The sequence below is a fragment of the Mchenga conophoros genome, linkage group LG18, assembly GCF_057382185.1.
Source record: "Mchenga conophoros isolate Kocher_MC1m ecotype Shallow Benthic linkage group LG18, M_conophoros_male_GT1.1, whole genome shotgun sequence".
NCBI lineage: Eukaryota > Metazoa > Chordata > Actinopteri > Cichliformes > Cichlidae > Mchenga > Mchenga conophoros.
In genome coordinates this window covers 29,428,173-29,448,848 of record NC_140543.1, presented here as the reverse complement: position 1 = coordinate 29,448,848, position 20,676 = coordinate 29,428,173, and the positions used below count along the sequence as shown (strand labels likewise).

Below are 20,676 nucleotides of genomic sequence, written 5' to 3'. Positions count from 1 at the left end.
GGCCATGTAACATTAGACTCCCTTATGTATGTACTCTCCAAACCATGTCCTTGTAATTCTAAAAATAAATAATAAATAAAAACCCAACTGACATAATTTACAGTCTTAATTTTTAAACATATTGCAGTGACTAATCCACATGAGCACCTTGTACAAAAGAGTTTCAGCTCAGCAGTTTCATTAAATATACTGCAGCCATGGAGATAATATGAAAGGCTTTGCTTTTATTAAAAATGGAATTCATTGAAATGCCAAAAGTTGTCTCCTAGTTCGTGTCTCCCTCGCATCCTTTTTTTTTTTTTGTTTATTTGTATTTAGAGTAGTTTTACTTTAGGCAACCGCACACACAAACTGAAGGTCATCCTTTGCTGTAAAGATGTGCATTATTGTGATAAGGTTGCAGTCATTTTACAGCTCCAATCACAATAAAGTAAGTATGTGGCCCGCCCCCCCGACACTTGTCACTTGTGAGGTGAGTAGAAGTGACAAGTGTCAGACGTGAGGACAGAAATGAGCTAATAAGTGGCGTTTGCATGCATATAAGGTCTGACTCTGCACACACACTTCAGGCTGCCTGAATTGTATGGTGTTATTTTTGTGCCACTATTCTGTGCGCACATAAAAAAAAATTGCAGGTGCAAGTGTTGCATTTTGAGGAGAAATTTATTTTGAGCAAAGAAAAGCCAAATTTCTTTGCTCAAATGAACAAAATTCATTGCTGCGTGCAAATGAATTTTGCGTTCAAAAAAATGTATTTCAGTGTTTGCTATTATCCACACACACACACACACACACACACACACACACACACACACACACACAATAGCAGCCCCTCTCGCTCAGTTTTTGCACTTGCGCTCGCTCGCAATGTGTTGCTTGCGCTTTCAACATTTCTGCCCGTGCGCGCTCAACTCTTTCTGTACACCGTTATATTTGTGCCACAAAACCAGCCAATCACAGACTTGGATGCAAAAAAATCTGATTGGCTGTTTTGGTCTCCAATCAGCTCGAAATGACGAAATGCAATATCCCAGAATCCATTTCGTCCAAAACTCAAACGAGGCAGTGGCGGAGGAACACAGAGTGGCGGAGTTTAAAATATTACTCTTTCTGGGTCACAAAATAAACTTTTAAGATATTTTCATGTGAAAATGGTGCTGTGTAACCTTCAAATATCTGCTTGATTCATCAAGACATCACATATTTGCATAAGTGTTCTAACGTTTTCGGAGATGCCTGTTACCCACCAGCTGACCGCATTTGCCCGGTGGGCCGATGGTGATTTTTCCTTTTTATGTTTGTTTGTTTGTCTTTGTTTGTCTTTGTAACAGTATAAACAATGAAAGGTGGTGGATTAGCCAGTTGGTCATGATCAACTCTGGGCTGGACCAATTACAATACATCCGTATTGAGGGGAAAAGGAATCCCGGACTTCAGGTACAATGAAAAAGACACAAGCTGCCCCTTCTTCTCTCAACCTCTCCCCTCCCTCTCCTGTTGCTACTTCAATCATGAAACTGATCAATGATCAGCTGATCGTCTCTCTTGTTTGTTTATCGCCCACTTTGCGCCAGAAAGAGGAAATCAGCAGGTGTCGCGCTAAACAACAGCAGCACGTTCAAGCTTGATAAGCTGTTGTTAGAATTTATTGGCTGGTCTCCAAGACCAAAACAGCCAATCAGATTTTTTTTGCATCCAAGTCTGTGATTGGATGGTTTTGTGGCACAAATATAACGGTGTACAGAAAGAGTTGAGCGCGCACGGGCAGAAATGTTGAGAGCGCGAGCAACACAATGCGAGTGAGCGCAAGTGCAAAAACTGAGCGAGAGGGGCTGCTATTGTGTGTGTGTGTGTGGATAATAGCAAACACTGAAATACATTTTTTGCACGCAGCAATAAATTTTGTTCACTCAAATTTGGCTTTTTTTTGCTCAAAATAAATTTCTCCTCAAAATGCAACACTTGCACCTGCAATTTTTTTATGTGCGCTCAGAATAGTGGCACCAAAATAACGCCATAGAATTGTGCGTGTTTATTTTTCACTTGCAGAGACAGATCACAAAGTGGCAAAGTGTGTGTGTCTGTGTGTGTGTGTGTGTGTGTGTGTGCAGAAAGGTCTAAGAGGTTCGGATTGTGTGGTGAGCGGTGAGACCAGAAAAATAAAGGATTTCTCCACAGTGAAAGACCAATCAAAACCTACAGCTTGAAATATATGAAAGAAAAAAATGAGAAAAAACAGACATAAAAGAAAATAAAAGGTTCTGTGAGGACAGGGATTGATTCTGAATTCTTTGAAAGCAAACAAAAGCTGTGAAGTAATAACATGGGGCAGAAACCCCCCCCCACCCCCCAAAAAACTATCAAAGTTGCCCTGAGAGAGACAGCGGGAGGAGGGAAGAAGAGTTCATAAGAGTCCAGGTTGGTACCTTGGTTGTCTAGTGTGTTATGAGCCAGGTTGAGAGAGTGAATCACAGAGGCTGGGTTCTCTGATAACGCAGATGCCATCTTCTGTGGAAAATCCCTGTGGACAACATTAAAAAGAAAAGTTTTATTTCTGCAAAATTGAAAATTCAATACCGATCTCAGATACTGACGAAACAAATCTCCTGTCTTACCTCAAAGCACTTTACAATAATTCCAGTGTTTTGCTTAAACGTACCAATTAATTGATAAAGGTACTTTAGATTTTTTTAAATTAAGCTAGCATTGCTTTTGCACATGCTTCAAAAAATGTAATGTAATTAAATCAGGTAAACTTTCTAATATTTCAAATTCATCGCATTTCAGGCCATTTTTGTTTTCATTTTGACAATTGGGTCTCATAGTTAATCAAATTCAGAAGTCCAGCATCTCAAATTATTAGAATATGTCATTTCAAGCTTAAATAAAAAATGGTTCAAAACATATAAACATGCATCTTTTGGTTTAGCTCAGCACACTTAGCTGCAATCATGGGGAAGACTGCTGACTTGATAGTTTTCCAGATCATCAACATCCTTCAGGAGAGTAGGCCATGAAAGCTCAATGCTGAAAAGGCTGTCTGTGTGCAGAGGTCTGTGTCGAACAGTATGCATGGAAAGTTGACTGGGAGGGAAAAGTGTGGCAGGAAAAAGTGCACAAACAGTCTTGAGAGAACTGTCAAGAAAAGGCGAGAACACAGGAGAGCCGTGCTGCAAGTGAACTGCGGCTGCTGTCAGAGCATCAAAAGTCACCGCCCACAGACGTCTTTAAGAAAGGAGCTACAAATCTGTCGTAGTCCTCATATCGTTTCACTCCTGAACCAGAGGCAATGTCAGAAGCATCTTACCTGGGATAAGGAGAAAAACTCGGCTCGTGCTCAGTGGTCCAAAGTCTTCTCTTCAGATGAAAAAAAGGTTTCATTTCTATTGAAAATTAATTTTCTAGAGTTTTGAGAAAGAGGAAGAGTGGAGAGCCACAAGTTTGTAAAGTCTGACAATATGGAGTGCCACGTCATCTGCTGGAGTTGCTGAAGATTGGTTCACTGGTCTACCAAAAGCCTTCAGGACACTTTATGCTTCCATCCAGCATCTCCATCAGCTTTATGGAGATGCTGATTTCCTTTTCCAGCAGGACTGGACCTGCCTGACCACAGTGCCATAACTACTACCAAATGATTTGCTGACTGTGATACTGCTGTGCTCGATTGGCCAGACAACCCTCCTGACCTAAATCCCACAGGGAATCTATTGGGGTATTATTAAGAAGAAGATGAGAAGCACCGGCTAGCAAAGCAAGCTGGTCTTCAATAACGCCTCAGCAGTGGCACAAGCTGATGGCCTCCATGTCGCACAGAACTGATACAGTAATTGCTGGTAAAAGAGCCCCAATCACACATCAAGCTGGACATTTCTATATTTAAATCATCTTTTATAACAAATATTGTTATAATATGTGATACTGGATTTCTGATTTTCATAAATATTGAGCTCAAAATTAAAACAAAAATGCTTGTACACTGAACAAAAATATAAACGCAACACTTTTGTTTTTGCTCCCATTCCCCATGGGATGGACGTAGAGACCTAAAATTCATTCCAGATACACAATATAACCATCCCTCCCAAACAGTGGTCACAAATCAGTCCAAATGTGTGGTAGTGGGCACATCTGCTATATTGAGATAATCCATCCCACCTCACAGGTGTGCCACATCAGGATGCTGATCTGACATCATGAGTAGTGCACAGGTGTACCTCAGACTGCCCACAACAAAAGGCCACCCTGGAATGTGCAGTTTTGTCTCACAGCAAAATGCCACAGATGCCACAAGCAATGAGGGAGCGTGCAATTGGCATGCTGACAGCAGGAATGTCAACCAGATCTGTCGCCCGTGCATTGAATGTTCATTTCTCAACCATAAGCCGTCTCCACAGGCGTTTCAGAGAATATGGCAGCACATCCAACCGGCCTCACAACCGCAGACCTTGTGTAACCACACCAGCCCAGGACCTCCACATCCAGCAGGTTCACCTCCAAGATCGTCTGAGACCAGCCACCCAGACAGCTGCTGGAACAATTGGTTTGCACAACCAAACAATTTCTGCACAAACTGTCAGAAACCGTCTCAGGGACGCTCAACTGCATGCCCGTCGTCCTCATCGGGGTCTTGACCTGACTCCAGCTCGTCGCCGTAACAGACTTGTGTGGGCAAATGCTCACATTCGATGGCGTCTGGCACGTTGGAGAGGTGTGCGCTTCACGGATGAATCATGGTTCACATTGTTCAGGGCAGATGGCAGCTGAGAATGTCCCAGTTCTTGCATGGCCAGCATACTCACCGGACATGTCACCCATTGAGCATGTTCGGGATGTGCTTGACCGGCGTATACGACAGCGTGTACCAGTTCCCACGAATATCCAACAACCTCGCACAGCCATTGAAGTGGAGTGGACCAACATTCCACAGGCCACAATTGACAATCTGATAGACTCCATGCGACGATGTGTTGCACTGCATGAGGCAAATGGTGGTCACACCAGATACTGACCGGTTCTGGGTCCCCAGACCCCCAATAGCGCAAAAAACTGCACATTCCAGGGTGGCCTTTTGTTGTGGGCAGTCTGAGGTACACCTGTGCACTACTCATGATGTCAGATCAGCATCCTGATGTGGCACACCTGTGAGGTGGGATGGATTATCTCAATATAGCAGATGTGCCCACTACCACACATTTGGACTGATTTGTGACCACTGTTTGGGAGGGATGGTTATATTGTGTATCTGGAATGAATTTTAGGTCTCTACGTCCATCCCATGGGGAATGGGAGCAAAAACAAAAGTGTTGCGTTTATATTTTTGTTCAGTGTAATAGTCAGTTTACATCTAAAGATTATGGAATTTATATAAGTTGATCTTTTAAAAAAACAGAAAATTTCAAGAAAATTTCAAGATTTTCTATTTTTGAGATGCACTAGTACAACTTATTCTGTCTTTTAGCCAATTGGTAGCTTATTCTCAGCTGACCAAGGCTAGTTTGAACAAAACTCTGATGAACAGATTACAGCCAAGCAAAGTTAGCTAGTAAACTTGCTCCATCTAACTTGTAAAGAGTCAAACATTTCCCTCTGGAGAGAAACAAGGACTGTAAATAATTGACTTACTTTTGTCTGTCGGCTACAAACACCACTCAGAATGAAAGCTAATGTTTATCAATGTCCACTGCTTCCCAACACTTCTGCATATATTGCTCATCCACAGAACAATATGTACACAATGGCAGAACAAATTAATTATACAGTAGCAGATTTATAAACCCCACAGGAACATCCTAATATATATATATATATATATATATATATATATATATATATATATATATATATATATATATACACACATATTCATTAGTGGAAGTTTAACCACTTGGAACAAGATGTCTCCTACAGCCCTGAAAGCAAGGCAAGTTTCCAAGTTAGTTTGACTTCTGGAGTTTGACTGGGTCCCAAATTAGCTGTATTGTTATAAATCCCGCTCGCAGGTACATCTCTTAATTTCTGATTGTAGACACAACAATTTCACCAGAAGATTTACCAGTTACCAAAACATATATCTCACAGGTAGAGTTCCCAAAGATCTAAAAGGTAAAATAGACAAAAAACATTTACATTCAATGTTGTTCCCAAAGTTTTATTTGGGCAGAATTGCTATTTATTTCAAGGCAAATCTCCAAGCATTCATGTAGTCAGGATTACTCGATCTCCTTTAATGTTTGAAGTAAGCAATCAAGTGAAAAGTGACATTTTATATTTGTGCCGGAAATCTGTGTTGAAATTCCACATCAGAAACTATATTTGTCAGTATAGGCGCCTTAAATCATATACTATTTGAGTATCTTAACATATTGTATTGTATTGAAGTCTATTATTCTCTTGTTGAAGGTAAGAGCTTTTGGCATAGTGCTTGTAGAGCACCTCCAACAAAAATGACCCTTTCTATTGGAAGTGATTTAACACAGGGGAAGTATAAAAACTCCATCAATATGCTGCAGTAAATCATCGTGCCCTCGGGCAGCCAATTCATCTCAATTAATACTAAATAAGAAAACTGCTCTGCTAAATGATACAAGCCATACATAGAAGGTGGAATGTCTTGCCAGATGAAGCCCAAAATTTCACATCTATTTCAATGGAGACACAATACACCTGCTACAAGCAGATAGGTGGGGAGGCTTTATTTGAGCTTTATTGGATGAAAGAGTGGAGGTTAAGAGAGGCGAGAGACAGCAGGGGAAGGGAGGAGAAGTGGAGAGGTGAGGTGAGCTTAGGTGGAGAGGTGAGACAAGACTTGTGTAAGTGAAAAGAGAGGAGACAAAGGAGGAGAAAGAGTGAGAAAAGATTGGAGAGTGCAAAAGGATAAAAGAGAAGAGGTGAAGGGGCAAGGAGAAGAAAAGGAGAGGAAATTAGATTAAGAGAGGCGAGGGTAGGGCTGATGATGATGTCAGGAAATAGGAAACCTACGATTTGAGTCCCGCATTCTCCAGAGTGAGCTCCTCCAGACTGTTGGACTTGCTGATTGTGTGTAGAACCTGGTCCACCACCTCTGACCCCTGCAGAAAAAACACACAGCACATGTGGAACGTGGTGGTGTCGAGCCGCAGTGGAGGCCAGAAAAAGTGAACTACAAGCAGGGCTGTAACAAAATAATCTACAACTTATTTATTTATTTTTTGCATCTATTTTATTGTTGTGCCTATAAAAGATTAAGTACATAAATAGAAAAAAAGCCCATGATAGTTTCCTAAAACCCTTGATGCTCTATTCTACAAATTACTTTTTGTCTAATGATCCAAAACCAGGATCTACTCATTTATTTTTTCAAAAAAACAAAAAAAACAAGCTGTAAATCCACCCAGTGCACAATGGAAATAAGGTGCTGTATCTGCCCTGTATCTGCTTTTAAAGAGGAAGCCTATAGACTGATGTTAGAAAAAAATCTTTAAATGAACTTCAAATCATATCTTATCTTTGGTTTTACACACAATGCCTTCGAATAGGCACAAAATCAATCAGTGTCTTAATTATAATGAGTATAATTACCATTTCATTTTTGTTGAGACTAAAAATAAGAGTTAACTCTATGATAAAGTTTCAATAAATTACCATATTCTTTGGACCATAAGACACATCGCATTATAAGGCGCATTAAGCGAAACAAAACAGTCAGATAAGTCAAACTTTACTCAGCTCATTCTTCTTACTTCCTCCACTTCCCTACCATTGATTCATTAATGTTTAATTCTCTCACAGCCACTCTATTCCCATGTTGTTGCAGTATATTAATGACTAACCTCGTATTGTGGATGGATTATCTCAGTTGTTCTCCTAACTGACGTTTGGTCGGTTTACTATGGGGCGCCGTTTGTAAAGTGAAACATGCTGAAATTAACGGCAACATTTTTCCACATTTAGCTCAAAACAAGTCATTTTTTACAACATTTAGTAAAATATTTGTAACTTTTCATATTTAAAACAGAATTTTGAATGTTAAATCTAAATGTTAAATATTCAATCTAAAGGTTAAATGGCCTGTATTTATATAGCGCTTTACTAGTCCCTAAGGACCCCAAAGCGCTTTACATATCCAGTCATCCACCCATTCACACACACATTCACACACTGGTGATGGCAAGCTACATTGTAGCCACAGCCACCCTGGGGCGCACTGACAGAGGCGAGGCTGCCGGACACTGGCGCCACCGGGCCCTCTGACCACCACCAGTAGGCAACGGGTGAAGTGTCTTGCCCAAGGACACAACGACCGAGACTGTCCAAGCCGGGGCTCGAACCGGCAACCTTCCGATTACAAGGTGAACGCCCAACTCTTGAGCCACGATCACCCTTAAATGTTAAATCTAAATGTTAAATCTAAATATTATATTTAAATCTAAATGTTAAATGTTAAATCTAAATATTATATTTAAATCTAAATCTAAATGTTAAATCTAAATGCTAAATGTTAAATGTTAAATCTAAATGTTTAGGCTAACATGCAAATTTATTGCACGGATCAGCGGAAATACCAAAATAAAAGCTTTCCGAAAACCTTCGGTGCAAAAGTGTGCCGGTAGTGGTCAGACACGTTCTCACTCCCAAAGCATAATAATTTTCGCTAGGTGACAAATTGTCAACATTTTATGCTTTCGGGTACCCAACACGTTCCTAAATTACGGCAACAGAAAAAGGAGAGCACATGAGAACCGTTTGGACTCAATCTACACGTTCGTTCATTTTCTAAAAATCGCTTTGGAAAACACTATTTTACGTCATTTAACTGCTAGTAAAGGTTAGGAATAAGGTTATAGTTAGATAAGGTTAGGTTTAGGGCTGGAACACATGGCTGGAACGTCTATTATGGCGGGACCGTCATTCCACTGGAATTCAGCCATAACCCGACCATGAGAAAGCACGTCCGGCGATTTAGCTGAAAACATCGGAAGATCCATTTTGTCGGCCATCCAAAGGTTTAGCAGTAGTGCACTCTTAGCAGCTGCAGTCTCCACTTCACAATCGCTGCAGCACATGTCCAGCAAAATCGCTGGACATGCTCGTAGGCAAGAAGTGAAGCAGCACATGGCGGGGAGAAGCGAGGAAGAGAACAGACACGATTTTGCACCGGAGGTTTTCGGGAAGCTTTTATTTTGGTATTTCCGTTGATCCATACAATACATTTGCATATTAGCCTAAACATTTAGGTTTAACATTTAACATTTAGATTTAACATTTAACATTTAGATTTAAATATAATATTTAGATTTAACATTTAACATTTAGATTTAACTTTTAACATTTAGATTTAACATTTAACATTTAGATTTAAATATAATATTTAGATTTAACATTTAACATTTAGATTTAACATTTAACATTTAGATTTAACATTTAGATTTAATATTTAACATTTGATGAAAAGTTACAAATATTTTACTAAATGTTGTAAAAAATTACTCGAAAAAACATGTTTTTGTAAGGTTTTGAGCTAAATGTGGAAAAATGTTGCCGTTAATTTCAGCATGTTTAATTTTACAAACGGCGCCCCATAGTTTACAGCATCCTGCCACGCGATTGTATTTGTCCCTAACCATCGGGAACCTTCACGTTAACTTTTATCGAGTGGAAAAAATTAGCATTCATCCTCCAGCATCACTGTGTTTATGTTATGCTAACATAGCTGTGTCGCTAGCGATCACGTAGCACAATGTTATATACCAGCTAGTCCAACTTCAGTAACCCTACAAATGTCACTACTGTTTAGTTTCCTGTCTTCATTTATGTTGGAAGTGATAGCAGAGCTGTACGTTTTAATTTTTTCAGAAATCTCTCAGTCAGAACATGGTATATCATGTTTAGGTGCAAACTAGCAAGCTAACTTCCTGCTAACTTCTAACTCTGTTAAATTTAATAGATTCTGTTTTCATGATGCCAGGATGTTAAACTTAATTGTTACACCTGGTAAAGCAGCAACGCTGATCATTTTATTAAAGATGAAAGACAGTTTTTAACTCTCAGTGACGCCACAGTGTTCGTTTGACTTTGGGACCTGAAGCAGATGGAGTTTAGGACTCAGATCACTCCAGGAAGCTCCTGACTAAGGTAGCCGTAATGCTCCGACAATTTAGTGTTAGCATGGTAACTATTAAGTGTTTTGAGAAACACAAAGAAATGATAATTTTCTAAAAACGCCAAAGAGACAAGCTGATTTAATAAAATAATAAATCAATAGACAACACAAGAGAGCAAACGTTTACATTTACAAACATTGTTTGTCTACATCTGGAGAGACAATTCTTAAGTGAGGGAGATTTAAAAAAAAAGATATTTACTATGCGCATGTCTTTGCAGTACAGCTTGGTGAACCAGGTGTTGTAGGCAATGGATGCCACAATCACTGCCAAGTCCCTGGAAAGAAGATGACAGATAAAATTCAAAACTTTAAATTAGCAAACTCCATCTGCTCAAAACCATTTGATCCCATTGATCTATAAATTTGCATTATCTCAGGCCAAACTTATTCTATGCTCTGCATTTAGTAAAAAGCAGTTTATCATTGTGACAGGGAGAACAGCACGGGCAGAGCTGCTTTCTAAAAGATGACTGATACTGCAGTCCTGCTGAGGAGAAGAAGCAGAGTGAAATGGAAAAAAAGGAAAAGAGAGAGAGATGTAAAGATCGATGGCCGGGTCAGTGGATTATTCAATAAAGCCACACTCTGATCCCAACTACAGACCTCAAACACTGCTACATCCACTACTGTACACCCAGACATAGAGCCCACAGATGATCCTGTGTATGCGTTTGGGAGGGAGAAAGTGAGAGAACAGAGAGAGCGAGAGAGGGTGTTATTTAGAATCCTCCAAGGTCCAACTATGGCCGTACTGCTGCTACACCTGCTATACATCATCTGACAAACAAGCAGCAACACAGAGAGAAGGGATGCACAGAGAAAGCGAATACACACAGGGAAAGACGAAGAAAGGATGATACGGAGGAAAACACAGAGTGAAAGGGGGGAAAGGAGGAGGAAAGAGTGTAATCGGACCAAGGATGTTTCTGTTGCAGTAACCAGGACATTACAGTTTATCTCAGAGGAATAAAATGGCTACAGGCTGTGTTCTTTTTTCATTAGCATGACAGCCGTCAGGCCAGTCCATTCTGACAAACACGGCCAAGTCTGTGCAAGCGAGCAGATGATGCACACGTCAAGATTCATCAGCACTGTCTGATTCATGTTTTGACAGCAGGACATGTAATTGACCTCTATGATCCAGCTCAGTCGTGCAGCGTGTTGGTGTTTATGTGTCAATTTGTACTGGTACGTGCGGACGCGGTGGCACAGTGGGTCAATCTGCTGCAGTTTATGTCCTTAATTGGATCGTTTTAGGTTTAGGACAGGGATATGAAACTTTATCCCTTTCAAACTTCAGTCATCTGCAGCAAGAAGGAATTAGAGGCAAGAGAGCAGAGTGGCCAGTCAACAGTCATTTCTTACAGTGCTCTGGGGAAAATGCACATCGATATCAACATGGATACTTGACCGATTTTCCTGCATACGGGTCAGGAATAGACACCCCCCGAAGCTTTTTCCTTTAACAATAACATTTCAGAGACTACTTTTCTAACCAGTGAAGAGGAAATAAAGTGTGAAAAACAGGATTACCAAGATACAGTTGTAGCAATCACAGAGAAAGGTGTCAAAGGAACCCCTCTACTTTAGCTGTCTTAAGCCTGCCAGGACTATTCTTCCTCACTAACCAAAAAGGAAAATAAAGTATAAATGCACATAAATACTGTATTTTGAGCATTTCGTGATCTGTTATCAAGGACTCCATTTGAAATAAAAACACACCACAGGTTAGACAGCAATTTTTACAAACAGTTTTAAAAAATTGGGATTACCAAAAATTATGGGTTTACCAAATATTACATTTTATTATTGGACTAATAATTTAAGAATAACTCAATTCTGATTGCAATCTGACTCATTTTGGCTGTCATCAGTTTGGCTTACAATGGAAGCTGCTTCTCGTGAGTTGGTATCTCTGTCAGCCTCAGCTCACTCCATGAAAAGTTCCTCTTCTGAGTATAATAAAGACATTATTGTCTTTAGTATAATAAGGCTGGGAATCTGGAGGCAATCCAAGCACAATTTTCATAGCCAAACATATTCAATATCTGCTCCTGTAACTGTAAATCATGTCTTTCGTCCATATTTAACAGATGAATCATTTCAAACTTGGCCCAACCTCATATAAATATCTCTATATTAATAAAACGTTTGCCCCTTTCCATCAGTTGTCTGATAAAGTTGGATAACCTAAACATAATTTCTTTAGATATTTACAAATCTGTAGATTTATGAGCAAAACATTCCCTTAGTGTCCAGGTTTTCGATACTTGAACTAGAAAGGAATGATTTCATATACTGTATTTATTCTCAGAATCCCTCCTTTCATCTGGTTTCCCTGAAATCTTTCAAAACATGCCCTTCATAATGCACATAAATCATCTTTTTGGATTAACTCCATTTAAAAGCATGCACCGCTTACATTTATTACGAAGTTTAACATTTCTCAATTTTATAAAGACAAACCTAACTTGTGACAGGTGTTGTCAAGTCCCAGGAAAATCACGTTCATGTTTTGATTTTGCACGGTTTTGCAGCACTTCTGTGAAGAAATTTTGGATCCTGATCAAATATCACTGGAAAACCAGTGGAACCTAATGCTCTGATGGATTGTGTTTTTTATACTGCCTTTTCTACTTTACTGCCTAAATGTAAAACACGACTTAAGCGAAAATCTCCCATAGCTCCCCTACATATTCAATGGATAAGAGAAGCTGTTAGTATGTGTTGCTGCTCTACTTTGAAACAGCTAAGGGCCTTCAGACAGAAATTTAACATGATGTGGGACCTTTTTCACAAATACGTTAAACAGTTGGACTTTTCAAATATCAGATTCTATATGAAGCTTTTTTAAGGCATCGCAGGTTAAGAGTTATTGTTGTTCACGATTTATTTATTTATGTTATTTATTTATTTATCATTTTTGATATGGATATGTAAATTGGAAAATACAGCAACTTGAAATTTGTTTTATGCAACTTGTACAATATCAATAAGGCTGAGCTGGTCTCTTTAAAGGAATATGCCTGCACTTCCCACTGCTTAGCTTTGATCACAATTACTGTCACTTTTGTTGTTGTTTTTTATTGTCCTGTTGCCAAATTCGATACATTAAAACAAAATTAAAGAGTGTTCAAGTTCGATCAGATGATTGTTTTTACAGATAGTCCTGCCCTATCGACTGCACACTTCTATCTGCGAAATCAGTTTTGGGTAAAGGCAAGAGAGGATTTTAAGGACTGGATAATATATAATAATTAGGTTTACATATATACACACACTCACTGATAAACATGTATTTGTCCACAGGAAAGGCTGAACTCCACTGAAGATAATAGTGGTGCTTGACAGGAGGATCCTTTCCATAGCAAAGAAAAATCCATTCAGAATATAATAACCTTCGGAACAGAAAGGCCAGATAAGAGTTTGACGAAAAACATCTAAAAAAGCCAGACCAGCTCTGAAACTGGCTCCTTTCCACAGATGAAAAGATTTCCTGTGGCAAAATGACTGAAGGAAAGAGAAAAGCATGGAGAGGGCTTGGAAAAGCTCATGAACGGAGGCATAGTACAACCCCTAGAAAACACAATGAAGAAAGTGTGATACGTGGGCACGTGTGGTCTATCATGGCTCTGGGTCACTAGTGTTAACTGATGATGTTAACAGATGAGTAAACTGTGAGGAGGAGAGTTAAAACTTCTGCTTGGATTCAGCCAAGTGCAGCAAAGTTATCTGGACAGCGATTCACGGTATAGACAGACAAACACTGCAAGAACTACCCAGAAGGGTTTTTAAAGGTCATGATGGGCAATTATGCAAAGGGCAGTCAATCAACTCATCTTAACCCAATCAAGCATCGATTACAATGAAGAAAAAACAAAAACACAAGGAAGCAAGGACAAACAACAAGTGAAGACAGCTTAAGTAAAGGCCTGATCAAGCATCGCAAATCCATAGTTTGGTGATGTCAACGGGTCCCAGACTTTAAGCAGCTATTACCTGCAAGGAATTGTCAATAAAGCATTAAAATAACAGTTTAATTTATGATTATGGTAATTTGTCCAATTACATTTAAGTGCCTGAAATGAAAAATGTCTATAACTCTTCAATGCTGCATGCAGTATTTCTGTTAAAAGACAGAGAACATGTGCACTTTAAGCAAATATTCATATTCAATAACTCATAACTATAGCTTCATGTTCTGGTAAATGGCTAAAATAACTACAAAAAACAAAGTGCCCAGAAATGTGTGGAATTAACTGTATACAGTTCTTCCACAAGCATAGTTGGAAAATATTAGGTTCTTGTTACTGGGTGTACTTTAGAGAATATAATTGGAGCACACAGATGTCAAACATACAGACTGTGGGCCAGAACTAGCAGGCCAAAGGGTCCAATTTGACTCAGTGGGTTGCAGAGGAGGAAGCCATAATTTCTGGACCATTAAGCATTGTGTTGCAGGCTGTTAAGAACGGATCATGTCATAGAATTGCTTGTCCAAAACTATTAATTTTATCTAGGCAGAGGTCTGATTTTTTGTCAGTTTTACAGCCTTCTTTTGTACCCGCAACCTGCATACCACACAAAGTAGGTAATTAAGCTAAGAAGCTGTGTATGCACATTTCCTTGATTTACAACAGTCACATTTCTTTATAATGAAAATAGATTGGCAGAAAGTGGAAAAAAATTAGACACAGTTGAAAATTGCCCTTATTTTTCTTAAGACATGTCAGGCTGTGTCATGGTCCTGGGTTTTAGAGCCAGTGTTTTTTAATTTTGCACTTTCTAGTTCTGTTGGTTGTTCGTTTTATCTTGGTTCTTGGTTTACTTTTCATGTATTATTCAGAGATTTTGTGTTATTCCTTTTGCTGGTTGGGGTTTGTTATTTACACTATATTATTATGTATCATTATTTATTATTTAAACTATAAATGTATTATTTATAGCCACAGAGTGCTATTAGTTTTGCTGTCTAGTTTCTGTTCAGGGTTATAGTTTGTTAATATTGCATTTCTTCCTTCAGTTTATCCTGCCTCCCCCATACTCTCCGGGTCTTCTTACGTCTCCTTCACTGTGTTAATGTTCCTATTTTCAGTTACTTCCTGTTTTATTTTGATAGTGTCTTGTTTCATGTGTGCTGTATTTAGTTTTGCTTCCCTTGTCTTGTTTTCCCCGATTAGTTCCAGCTGTGTACCCCAGTGTTTCCCATTACCCTAGTTATGTAGAGTGTATTTATAGCCTTTGTCTACCCTAAGGGCTTTGTTGCATCTTACTGTTTACACACCTCTGTTTTCCCTCATGGATCTCCAGTTTGGATTTATGGTTTTCACCTGCCTTTGAACTGTCTGCCTGGCCTTAATAAATGTTTGTTTTCTGTTCTTTAATTCTGTGCCTTGAGTCTGCATTGGGTAAATCATTCTAAACATGATCACCCCTCATTTCCTGTTTTGTTTTGTTTTTTGTGAAATTTCATGAAATTGGTCTTAAGAAATAGTTTTCCTGGTTTAATTAAAAGTTTGTCTTAAGACGTAAGATTTTCACTTATACCTGACACTTGAATCTGACCATTTTCAGAAGACTATTTTTTGTTTGTTAAGCTGCTTAACACTGACCAATGAATCTGACTGCAACAGCTTCATTTATCATTAGTCTCTCCAGAGCCCAAATCTCAACATTACTGAAGCAGTGAAGCATCTTGACAGAGAACAGAAACAAAGGCAAACAACCTCCAAAGAAGCCCGGAGAACTATTCCTGAAGACTCCTTACTAATTACATGAAAGCTACCTAAGAGAGTTCATGCCGTTCAGGTTTCAATAAACTCCTGCACTATTTCCCATTCTTAGCAAAATATAAAGAAAAAGAGGATAGCTTAAGACTTTTGCAAAGTACTGTATGCTTAATTGTTTTCTTGCAAGAAGACAGCTTGGAGGACAGGACCAACTTCACACCCGATCAGATCTGCACACTGTTAGACCTCTGCCTCATCACTACATATTTCAAGTACAACGAAGGCTTTTACAGACAAAAACATGGCTGTGCCATGGGCTCCCCCGTGTCACCTATTGTAGCCAACCTTTACATGGAGGAAGTGGAAAGGAAGGCTCTTGGCTCTTTCAAAGGAAGAGTACCCAGCCACTGGTACAGATATGTGGACGACACCTGGGTCAAAATCAAGACACAAGAAGTGGAATCCTTCACTGCGCACATTAACGCTGTGGATAAAAACATCAAGTTCACCAGGGAAGACACAAAGGACAACTGTTTGCCTTTCCTGGACTGCGCCGTGCACATTGAAGAGAACGGCAAACTCAACATCGAAGTTTACCGGAAGCCCACACACACGGACCAGTACCTCCTCTTTGACTCCCATCACCCTTTGGAACACAAACTTGGAGTAATTAGGACCCTACACCACCGGGCAGAACATGTTCCCTCTAAGCCTGAAGGAAAAAAGAAAGAACACACACATGTAAAGGAAGCACTCAAAACGTGCGGCTATCCTAAATGGGCGTTCTTAAAGTCAGCAAAGAGGCACAGAAAAGAAGACCAGACACCAGCGAGGGAGGATAAGAAGGACAGACGCAACAACATTGTCATCCCCTATGTAGCCGGTGTATCAGAGAAACTCAGGAGAGTTTTCTCCAAGCATGACATTTCAGACCCAGCAACACGCTCAGACAGAAACTGGTTCACCCGAAAGACAAAACGCCAAAACACAAACTTAACAATGTGGTGTATGCTGTACAGTGCAGCGAGGAATGCTCAGACCTCTACATTGGAGAGACCAAACAGCCACTTCACAAGCGCATGGCACAACACAGAAGAGCCACCTCCACAGGACAAGACTCAGCAGTCCATCTGCATCTTAAGGATAAAGGACACTCTTTCGAGGATGCCAATGTTCACATAGAGGACAGAGAGGACAGATGGTTTGAAAGAGGAGTGAAAGAAGCCATCTATGTCCACTGTGAGCGGCCATCTTTGAACAGAGGCGGGGGTTTACGACACCAACTCTCTGCCATCTATAATCCAGTTTTGAGATCCCTTCCCAGACGCCTTAACGCCCACTCACATCCTGGGCCATCTGACCTCAGGAATTCGCATGATAAGGTGGGGCCAGGTTTCACAATGAACACACCCGAAACTCTGGCTGATTGGGACCCACGCCCAGTTTCCCACCTTGGCTCAGGCGATTAGAGGATCATCAGGGGGTCCTTTTGTCCCTCTGTGGGGGGTTACTCCCACTAGGTTTATATCTGGGACTCTCCACCATTTGACCTTAGAACTGAAGAAGCTTCTCGGATGAGAGGTGAAACGTCTTCAAGCAACTTAAAGAAGTCCAGACGCTTTTCTTTCCAAGCTCCTTTGATCACTATCATGAAGGAAGACTAATAAAGTACCAAGATTGAAAACTCTTGATCGACCGATCAGATTTATCGTACATTGGTGGTAATTTACCGATCTATCAGTATAAGCATTTTCAACGTCAAATACATGAAAATTTCAAAAGTAATGTAAACAATAGATACAAGAAATGCCCTTCAACCATTTTATTGAAGTTGATGTCGCATAGTTTGCCCATCAGAGGGCACTCCGCATCTTCCTTGTTGGCAACATACATGTTTGGGAAACCATAAACACAACAACCAAGCAGCAGCTAACAGAACATAAATAATTATGAAAATCTATTATTTGAATGTGGATTTTTAAAATAACCAAATCTTGGCTGGGCATCAAACGACGATCAGACGATCAAAATTCCTTAGACTCTCCACTACTTGCCAAACAATATATTAATGAAAATACTCTATAAGGTCATTTATCAGCATTACAGGTGCTAAGTAACCTTTCAACAGAGTCTAAGTGGTTAATCTAGGCTAACAGTCTGATAGCGTTAGCATCATCTTGACTGACATCTTGACAGTAACTATTTGAACCATAATAAAATTCAAAGTCTTCTAAGTGCTGCAAAAATAAAGCAAATCCTATCAGCCGTTCCAGCAGGAAGAAAGCTCCATTCAAAGCATATGAAAGTGCTGCATTGCAATGAATCAAAGTTACAGTTTAACTCCGTTCTAAACACAACTCAGATCCAGTAATAGTGACAGGTGGGGCAGATGGCCCGGCTTGTTATGGAGTCCAACTTTAGTAACAGGAAAAATTAAACCAGTCAGAAAGTTGGAAAGCAGCTGGACACTCTACATAGACAAGCGCTTATTAGCATGTGTGTATGCACGCAGAGGGTGGACTGTCAATCCAAGAGGTGCCTCTACATGTTCTTGAGTCAGCAAGGCGTAACAGTTTTTTCTCTCTCTGTCTCTCTCATTCGCCAAACAAGCAACTGTATGAAACCACAGAATCTCTACCCAAATTCACACACACTCCACCTATTTGTGACTTTGCAGTAGACACACAGAACCCAGAGTGACAGCGACTCAGCCGAGGAGAACGAATGGGGAGCCAATACAGGAAGCAAAGATGACGAGGACGAGACGGGCCCTGAAAAAAGGTGTCCGTTTTCAGTCAACACGAGTGAGCACAGTCTGTGTTTGGACAGACAGCAGTCAGCAGAAAAAGCATCGCCCTGTCGCTCGCGGTAACGGTAGATGAGATCAATCGGGGGAGATGGAGGGAATAGAAATGTGAAAGGACAAGGAAGGGAGGGAAAGAGTAATGCACCACAAATAGCCTCTGGCACATGATCACGGAACAACCCATTCTTACATCGTTTGTGTGGCCATTTTACAGACTTTCTTGATTATTTCCTGCATTTATTTATTTTTTTTTTTTGTGATATTCTTCGCTTCCTTTATCAGCCGTGATTTGATACGGGCTGGGCTCATGGGAACAATATGCTGAAGGAAGATCTTGAAAAACAGTACAGGCAGGCAGCTCCCACTTTATCACAATGAATATGAAGAAATTGTACAAAAAAACAAACAAACAACAACAAAAACAACAGAAAGGCAGCGATTTGGGCTCTCAATGCGAAAGACATTAATATATTCATGAGCCTCTGCTGCAATCATGTTTCTATGAATGGATTTTTGATTTACCACCATAGCAAGGTTTCACTCCTATGATGAGATCTACGTTTTTAAATGTGAATATGTTTTCTAAGTCAGAAGTGCTGTTGCTACACAAGAAAGTAGAAACCATACATACACTTCTGGGCTTTTTAAGGACAAAACAAATAAATAAATGAATCTTGAAACAAAAATAAGCTCGTCTGAATTCTGCTTTTGCATGTCAGCTGTCAAATCTTTTTATGATCGTATCAGTTGGGCAAGTTCTGCGCTCCGACACTATACATCTGAAAAAGTAGACGCACACACAGACAAAAAAAAGGTACCAGCAGGGAAGTAGAGGAGAGCACACATGGCATCTTAAAGTTGTGGATTCTGCCTCTGAAGGTGTTTCATTCCACATCATCTAAGATCTTAGCAAACTTCTAACAAAACCCAACAGAAGCACAGGAGGGAAAGGGAGCCAGAGAGTCAACAGAAGAGTAGTGCACTCAAAATTTTAACCACAGAGGGTCTTGTTAGACAAATAGCCGCTCTCGTGTAAGGAAAGATGAACAGTGACAGCTGAAGAGACACACAGGAAAAGAAGAAGAAGAAAAAAAAAAAACAGTCCACCGTGATGCAAAATAAAATGCAGACCTCTTCCAAAACTACAAGGCACTCATAAAGCCCAAGAACACAGATGTGTTTTTATTGTTTTTGGTCTTTACTCCAGAGCACTGGGATATAAAATCACCATTAGTTTTAAGTGCTGAGTTTTGATTTTCAATTCCCCGTCGACCGCTTTATTACATTTGTTTACAACACACCTAAACCCAGTGAGATGGTAATTCTGGACCCATAATCAATTTATGCAGTTTTCTTATCTTCTACAGTTCAGAGCCATAAATCAGTTCACGCATGTTGGTAATAATGTCTTCTTTTTTCCCTCTTCTCTATGTTGACAGAATGAAAAGGTCAAACTGGGCCTCGAGAGCAGGGAAGAATTTGGTTGAGCTGATGCAAACTTTTCATTCTCTACACGAGGAGATGATTTTGTAAGCTGTCATCCAGAGACCAATTAGAGAACTGTAACCCTGAACTCCAGCAGGAGCAAATGGATAATTCTGTAAAACCTCCCACTTCAACTCTGATTAGGTGAAGAGAAAAGAGAGCAGGAAAAAAAAGGTCTATATCTTATTTCATTTCAAAAGATCCGTGCCCATAAAGCAATGTGGTTTCCGTAGACCTGTGAATTGGATGGCTAGCGGGTAAAATTGCAGGCCATAAATAGCTCAAAATCTGCTGCCCTTCACTTGAAAACTGATTTTGCTGACTTTCACCCTAGAAAGCCTTCCTCTGTTGAACTGGCAAAAGTTTCTCTGTACTTGCCTCTAATTTGATCACGTGAAGTACATGTATGTGGGAACCATCTGGGAACTAAGTGATCCCTGTGAGAATCTTTTCAAATGAAATGATTTTGCACACTCATACGCAAAACTTGGTGTAGAACTACACCTATACTGAGC

At 39.9% G+C, this 20,676-nt stretch overlaps 1 protein-coding gene across 7 annotated transcripts in view; it reads right to left on the bottom strand.

Moving 5' to 3' along the window:
* carmil3 (capping protein regulator and myosin 1 linker 3) overlaps positions 1–20,676 on the bottom strand; it is a 101,396-nt gene that overhangs the window by 57,708 nt on the left and 23,012 nt on the right. For all 7 annotated transcript variants that reach the window (XM_085253418.1, XM_085253417.1, XM_085253416.1 and 4 more), the window contains exons 9-11: positions 10,341–10,416; positions 6,979–7,067; positions 2,427–2,521 (exon numbers count right to left, since the gene is read on the bottom strand). In XM_085253418.1, the coding sequence (XP_085109544.1) occupies positions 2,427–2,521; positions 6,979–7,067; positions 10,341–10,416 (260 nt within the window). The remainder of the gene's footprint in view (positions 1–2,426; positions 2,522–6,978; positions 7,068–10,340; positions 10,417–20,676) is intronic.